An 8,283-nucleotide genomic window follows, 5' to 3' on the forward strand; every position below is an offset into this window, starting at 1 on the left:
TGGGGGCCCGGGGAAGCCGCAGCCGCTTGCCTGGTGGCTCGGGCCTCTCTGTGGGACAGTGCCGTGTGGGCACCCGCGGATTGCCTGGGGAGCGTCTTCGAAAGCAGAGCTTTCCTGTGAGCCTTATATTCGTGAGGGACAACACCTCACACACACACACACACGAGATGGGGACGGTTTTAATCGTCCCGGCCACTTTCCGTCCAGGTCGCTCGGTGCCTGCCCGAGGATGCATGAGCTGCACGGTGAGGCTGGTTTCACGATGACAGGGCTGTAGCGGTGAGCAGAGTTGTTGGTTTTGTGAGACGAAGTCTCCAGAGATTAACGAGATGACTGGTTGGTGAGAAAATGTATCCTTCAGATTTCATCCCGTTTCGTCAGTATCCCTCTGTCAGGATCTGACTGTGCATGCTCTCCCGCAAGGTCAGTCCTCACTTGCTCTATACAAGTCTCTGTACAACACAACTGGGTCTATGAAATTTTGTACAATACAAACCATAAGGGTGTGAATTTAAAAAAAAGTGTTGCATGTCCTATATTAAAGATATATAATTGTTAATGGTAAAAATAATTAATTTAAAAAACCCCAGCAACAGCGATTTGGGGCAAAATACTTCAAACAAAGTAGGTACGAAGCCTTCCTAGGTCTTCAAAGGCAGGATTGACAGACTTGTGAGTTGGGTGTACAGAGGTCACAGACTGCTGGGCTAATGGAAAACAGAGTTAGCTTGGGTTTCAAGGTTTAATAAGTCAGGTGTTACACATGTTGACTATATTTGGGAAGAAAACATAAAAAAGGCACTGTTAGCTTATAGTTGGCTGATAAATAGGTCCCTGTTACAAACAGGTAGACATTTTGGAAGACTAAAGTGGCTCTCATTATTTCTGTAGGATAAGTGAGAAGAAAATTATTTGGAAGCTGCTCTGTTTTTAGGGAATAGACAGTAGAAAGGAGTACAGAATGGGTAAGTAAGGGTGAATTGCTTCTGTCTGTGAGCAAGAATGATGAAGCAACAAGGTAGAGACGAGATACCTCCCCTTACACAATCAGTAAATAAATGGTTGCAGTTGTTGTCTCCTGAAAAGTGGAGAATGCTGGTACCTGATGCTGCCCCTACTTCCACTGCATTACAGAGTGAATGCTAGGTGTGGTTTCCCCCCCTCGCTCAGTTCATTTGCTCTAAATAACATGTGCTTCCCCATGTTAAAACCTCTTCCTTCTACCCAATGACAGAGTATGTATGTGAAACGTTTCTGGATTGAAAACATTGAAAAAAATCTCTAATTAGGTTTTCCCATCAGAAAGCAAAATGCATTTTGAATAGTTGTTTTGCTTGGGCAATGCCATGACCAGGATCCTGCCTTGTTCTGAAGGCCAGACTAGACCTGAAAGCTGGACAACGTGCAAGCGATGAGAAATAGGTAATAGGGTCACCCCCTGCCCGGGGTGTATGCACCCAGCTAATCAGCAGTTTATAGTGACAGCAACGGCGGCTCCGTTTACGTTACACTGTAACACAGAGGTGGCATTCCTAACTTTAGGCACCAGAGTTCAGTTTGCCTTAGTTACTTTTTTACTCCTGGTCAGCATTCCTGCCCCAGAGGTGTTAGCTGTTCAAGGCACATGGTGAAACTCAGCACTTCCTAGCAGTTTGTGTGAGAAACCATGAAAAGGTTAATAACATTGGGAGAAATTAGTGCATTATAATGAAGGGTACAAATGTCCTATACCTCATTAGATTAGCTGTAATCCAACATTAATTTTTTATGAGATTGATATTATAATTAGCCACTCCCAAAATAAAAGCAATTCTAGCTGTTTAAATCCCTTAAAGTTCAGCAGCTCGTTTGGCTTTGGTTTTGGTTTGTTTTTTTTTCTATCATCATTTTCAAGGTTTAACTGATATCTAAAGCACGGAAGAGTTGGGTATTTGACATTTCCATTTGTCCCTGACTTTTATTTCATGGACATCTTGCTTCTAAAATGCCAATAAATCTGTCTGTGAAGAAATACCTCTCAGAGAGAAATACGTATCTGTTAGTTCAATCTGCAACTGGCTCACGGTTTTGCAGGAGGAACAAAATCTGCAATGTTTCTCAATGAGGATGTTAAAAGTCTGTAGGTCTCTTGTGTTGCCCCTTGATAATTAACCCTGTATTCCTGGAAGCTGCTCATTATTTTTTGTTTTATTGGATTTCAAGTTGTTTTTAAACAGAATCTGATCAACAGTAATTTAACTTTTTGGTTTTCACCTGGTCTTCATTGCCTCATGATCTTCAAGAGTGAAAAATTGAATATTTGAATATTTGGCCAAAATCTTATTGACTATTCCTGTTAGGGGACCTGGCCTTCCTTTCTTCTCTACTAGCGTGTACAACTTACTGACTATTCCTGTGCTGTTAGGGAGATGGCCTTCCTTTCTTCTCTACTAGCGTGTAAGTTTCATCCTTTTCTTACTATGGCAGGATAGCATAACCAGGACGATAAAGGTTTTCTGAAAACAGCATAGTTGCTGCTAATGGAAGCTGTTCTGAAATGTTAAGAAAGTAGCAAAAGTAGATGGAGTCCACTTTGTTTCCTTATGATTCAGACAGCCTGAGGAAAGGCTGGGAAAGACTGTATCCCCAAAAAAAGCAGGTAGGGCAATATGTAACATTTTTGCCAAAATTGGAGCTTTGAAAGAACCTAGAAAACCCTGGAATAAAGAAGTCTGAATTCATACAGGAACGACACAGCAAAGAAAGAGCATTTGTGATTGATTCTGTCCTCCCCTATAGCACCTGGGGGGTTATAGATTTGGCATGCAGTCATGGACTAAAAAGCAGTAACAGCAGATGGATCACCTTGGCTGTGTAATAGTTACCTTGTCCTTGCTTGCAGTGATAGCCTCGTGGTGCAAGAATAAAACATTCTATCAAGCCATCAGATGCTCAAGCGTGTCCTCCGTTTGATTAGGCCTAGGAATGCTTTTTTGTTTTCCCACATCCATAAATTACTTATTCCCATGAAAGTTTTTGTGAAACTGTGACTTTTGTTTTAAATCAGTTATGTAAACACTAGTAGATACAGCCATGCTAAATATTTTATTAAATAAGCATGATATCAAGCTGCTGAAAATCTGCTGGGGCTGAAAGCATGGGTTGGAGGTAGGGTCGGGGGGAAGAGAGACTTGCATGGTGCGCACTTAGCAACACTGCAGTGCGAGTTCAGCGTAACCCTGCTGGGGAGTGGGCTGGTCCAGTGGTGCTGCCTTGGCCGAGGAGTACGGCACTTGGGGGTGAAGGTAAGCAGTGCAGGTAGTAAGGGGGTATGTGCTACCTCTGGGTCACCTGCCCTCCGATTGCACCCCCCCAGATTGTAGTTGCTCCTCATAAACAAGAGCTGTAAACATTGTGAAATTGTTTGCTGTGAGTGAGGACCCTACATAAAGTGCGTCTCTAAAAGATACTATTGAAAGACATGCTGAAATTTCTCTCTTGGGAGTTGCTTCCAACTGCATCCTTTTCTCATTGAGATGTCATCTAGGTTCCCTAAGGTAAGTAAGTAGTTTGTAAATATGTTAAATACCTTCCCTTCTTTGATATGTGACTACGCCAGAATAGCTACCTTATCATGGAAGATAAAGGCACGCTTGCTCTAGTGGAAGATAATGCTTCTCAATGAGTTTGTGTTTCATTACACAATAAATTGTCTTTTAAGATACTTGTAGTGTGATAAAGTTCAATGTGCAAGGGAGCTAGCTGAAAGTCCCCTTCATCACTGCATCTGTGCGATAACCATTTTAAACTCATCTCTCAGTTTCACACAAGTTTAGGGAAAACAACATATTACTACAATTGAATTGTTGTCTCAGAGAGGTTAGTTCATTACACAGTTGAGACTCGGTTTCACTGAGCAACAGCAGGAACTGAAACAGAAGCAGAATAGTTTTAGACGTTTATTGTAAAGACCTTTACAATCTCAGTACAGAGATAAGGATATAAAATGATGTTGTTTGGAATAATTAAGGCTGGTTGGTGGTCATCTGAATTTCACTGTTCAATGGAACTCAAGCAAAAGCAACTGATTTCTGACTGTACATATTTTTATTTGTGTTCCATCATTACAGTGAGATCACAAGTTATTATTTCAGAGACTCAGTGCCTGCTTATTATAAAACAAAGGACATTATTTACATGATGAAAGAAAAATTTCAGCATTTTAGTGGAATGGATGACTGATACCGCAACAAGTTTAGTCCACGTATTTCCCCAGAATGTCACCATCTCTAAACAAGTAGTAGTCCTGCAAAGAAAAGAAACATTAGTACCTGTCATATCAGTTGTTTTGCAAATACTGCCTTGTTCTGAAGTCAAGGCTACCATAGTCACGAAGTACAAAATCAAAAGCGAGCTAACCAACACTAGCCCTACCTCTTGACTTCTTGAAAAGATTTTTTTGTTGTTGTTCATAAGTTACTCTTTGGGAAAGCTACCAAGTTACTATTTTTAGTAGTAGGAAGTGCAAGAACCGTTGCAAGAGAATTCTGCAAGCTTTCCCTGTCAAAAGCAAGGATACCCCCAGTAATTTTGAAGCCTTTTAGGGTTCCCTCTACTATATGCTTGGCATATGGAGCCACTTCATCCACCCAGGAAAGGTCAGGCCAGAGGTTTCCTTGATTACTTCCTTTTAAGCAGGGGTGGAAGCAGCAAGTACCCCAGGTACCAGAAGCTGGCTGGATTCAGCTGCTGCCGCTAGAATACCAACAACTGCATTTCTTGAATGCTGCTAACCCAATGAAGTAACTACAGTATTTATCACTGGCAGTATGACATTTTGGGAACCAGCTTAATTTGCATTCACAAAGTTGGGAGACCTACCTTATCTTCTAGTACAATCTTAGTACCACCATATTCTGGTAGCAAAACCTTTTCACCAACTTTTACACTCACTGGCTGAATCTCACCGTTCTGAAAGAAAAAAGAAATCCTTAGTTTTCCACAATATAGACAGAGGTAATAGAATTCCTCCAAACTACAATGATCCATCCACATATAAAACATTCAGGAAATCACAACAACTCTGTATTTTCATTGTACAGTGAAACTAGAATATACAGGTTTACTAGGAAGAAAAGCACACCACTCAATTCTCAAGCATGGGAGTCCTGCAATATTTAGGCAGTAGAACTGCAGTGATTTTCTGAATATAATTAATTTTCATTTAGTTTTCAGTGTAAATACAACTGTGACGTCTTTGCTTGACATACTGAATAGGACTTCACTTAAAGAAAAAACCACCCAAGAAACCTGAGAAATTAAGTGACAGACCATGAAACCCCCTTCTCAAATGAAGGGGGAAAGTCCATTTCCATATTCTATAGCCAACGCTAATTTCTCCACGTGCCCGTTAAAAGTACCTTCCCATCTCTTACTTGTCACTGTTGCTGGCAAATCAGTTGTTGAGAAACACCTGATAAAGTTTAATTATATTAGCTTTAAAAATCAGATACTGACTCAAAACAGCGTGATATGTATGGAGATACTCATGGCAAAGAAAAAGTCCGAGTCAACATGCCCAAGTTGAAATTTAACCTGTTTTCCATTATTGCTGCTAACTGAACACTACTTTGGTGGGGAAAAAAACCCTTCTGATGCTGAAGCCCATAGCTATTGGCATTTTTGTTAAGTGAAAACTGTTTTTGTTTATGATCCCAAACGCGTATTCAACATGTAAAATTAACAAAAATTTTTTTAACACTTATTTCTTTTGATTCCCAAGTTCCTTTTGTCCAGTAAGCCTAATCCTTATGGACAATGATATTTTGCGCAGCACAAGACAGCAAATGCCACATTCTGGGATTCCACCCTGCTCACAAGTCACAGAAATTCGGGCATGTAATCATTTTAACAAAGGCGGCTGCCGGTCCTTCAAGGTTTTGGCTGAGAAGTGATGAAACAAGATACCCTGCAAAACACTGTTTACGTATTTAAAACTAAAAAAAACAAAACAAAAAAAAAAAACCCACCACAAAAAACAAAACCAAAAAACAACCAAAACCACAAAAAAAAGCAAAAAAATAAAAGAAACAACCCACCAAACCCCACACCACTACTGTGTAAAGCAGCTTAAATATAAATAAATAATACTGATTTTAAAAGGCAAGTATTTTCCACTTTACAAATGATGAAAGGAATGCTGGAATTCAAGGCCAGAGCCAGTCAGGAGAACTTGAGATTTCCACCTCCTTTGAGCCTGTACTTCCAACTTCAGTCATCGCCGTCATCCTTTTTTGTGAGCTATCACTACATTTACACTGCAACCATCCCTTTCTTATGATAATATTCCAGCTACCACCACACCATTACTAATTTTACCCAAATGTAATGCTTCAGGATATTTACCTTTCCTCTGCCTCCTGATCCAACTGCTACTACTGTCGCTTGTAGCACTTTCCCTTGAGCTTTTTCTGGAATCATGATGCCTCCTTTGGTTACTGTCTCAGCCGCACATCGTTCAACCAGAACACGATCAAAGAGGGGAAGAAATTTCCTAAATGCTTTTCCTGCCTGTGGAAATAATTGTACATTGTAACAACAGGAACATTACAATGAAACTGCAATTTAAACGAGTTTAAAAAAAAAAGTGATTTCTCTTTTGAGATAAATTAATAGTTTAAGAAAACTGCTGAGCATTTACTTTTAATAGTAGCAAACATATGCCATCTTTGATTGCATCAGAAATTGCTAAAGACACAAGCAGATGGTGGGTAATCCTAACAGTTCAGCCATAGGAAGATGTACTCCAGCTGGGGGGATAAACCACCACCAGATGGAGCAGCCTCCTCCTCTGGCTGAAAAGCTCCGCAGGCTTTTAATCCCAAACCCTTAGTTACTCTAGCTTGGGGAGCATGATTATTGATTATATGTAATATATTCATTCAGTTCACAACCAGATTTAATGATGATTCAGGACCTCTTGGGACAGTTGCATTTTTATTTGTGGAGCGTTTTATAGTAAAGCAGCGAAAGTCTAGCCAGGTACCCCACATCAGTCTTTTTCAGGTACTCAAACCTTAGCATTTCACATGATGACATACAGCCTCCAAAGTCTGAAGCAAAAAGTGCTGTTACTTGTACTGACTTCTATAAACAGACTGCAACTTTACAAGAAACTTTAGGTTTAAGCCCCTAAAAACAGGAAGGTAGGCATACTTCTACCTTGACTGCTTTAATACCTGCCTTTGCTCAAGCAGAGTTAGGGTTGGGGGTTTTGTTGGTGGGTTTTTTTGGTTGGGTTTTGTTCCGTCCCCCGTCCCCCCCCCCAACTACTTACTGCTACTTGGCTGCATTTCAGAAACAGCAGTCTAACTCCCATGTACTAGATAAATGCAAGCACCGAACCCCCACAAGCAGGGGTCAGGAAGAAGGAACTTGCTTTGATTTAGAAGGAAAGGTATGGCAACTTGCCAAGTCACATGGAGATAGTGCACCACTGGACAGGTACCCAGAGCCCTCGCTCATAGAAACAACTAGAAACAAGGGCCTGGCACCCACACGCCCTTTACTGATACTCATCACTATACATACATTTTAAAATTGGGAGAAAACAAAATTACGGGCAGAGCACGAACAAAAGACAGTACGTGAAAGATGTGTGTCCCCCACAACTAATGCTACCACCACAATGATGAAAAACAGCAAAGGGTGAAGGCTGCCAACTGTGATCATTTTCATTCTGTGAAGATAACATCTCTGATCCTCCCTTTCTAGAGGTGTTCTGTGTTTGATAGAAATAAGCGGCCGGACTTAAGACCACGAGCATTTTACACTGAGTTTTAAGAAATGCTAATTCCTCACGTTAGTAGGATCATAAGAATAAAGTATCGCTGCAACAATAAGGGCAGCTCTGCCCTTACCCAATGCTCCTTCAAGGTCAGATCTCTATAAAAAAGTTTATAAAACCTAGAGAACGAGCGATCAAGAACGCAGCATGAAAGGCTTCATTTTTATCCCCGAGCTCCGCAGGGCCGCACCGCAGCCCTGCCCAGCGCACTTACTGCTAACGGGATCCTCCCGCTGCCGCAGGCAGGGAGGAACGCGTCGCTGAGGTGCCTGGGAAGCCAAAGGCAGCCCCTACGAACATCCCCGCCGCGCCCCGGCCCGCAGCCTCCGCGCTTGCCGGCGTCACCGCGTTTCTATCCCAAGGACTGCGTGACCTTGCGGCGCTACCAGACCGCTGCGGACATCCCCCCAGGGAGCGGCTCGCTGCTAACGCCCGGCGGGGCCGGCGAGCGCCGCGCC

General features: G+C 41.9%; 1 protein-coding gene across 1 annotated transcript in view; it reads right to left on the bottom strand.

The window, feature by feature from the left end:
* The window catches only part of LOC103903505 (MOB-like protein phocein), a 21,313-nt gene that overhangs the window by 11,278 nt on the left and 1,752 nt on the right, over positions 1–8,283 (bottom strand). Inside the window, exon 2 of the mRNA XM_009284715.1 lies at positions 6,385–6,549. Within this exon, the coding sequence (XP_009282990.1) occupies positions 6,385–6,549 (165 nt within the window). The remainder of the gene's footprint in view (positions 1–6,384; positions 6,550–8,283) is intronic.

The sequence above is a fragment of the Aptenodytes forsteri genome, unplaced genomic scaffold (assembly GCF_000699145.1).
Source record: "Aptenodytes forsteri isolate BGI_AS27 unplaced genomic scaffold, ASM69914v1 Scaffold183, whole genome shotgun sequence".
NCBI classification, from domain to species: domain Eukaryota; kingdom Metazoa; phylum Chordata; class Aves; order Sphenisciformes; family Spheniscidae; genus Aptenodytes; species Aptenodytes forsteri.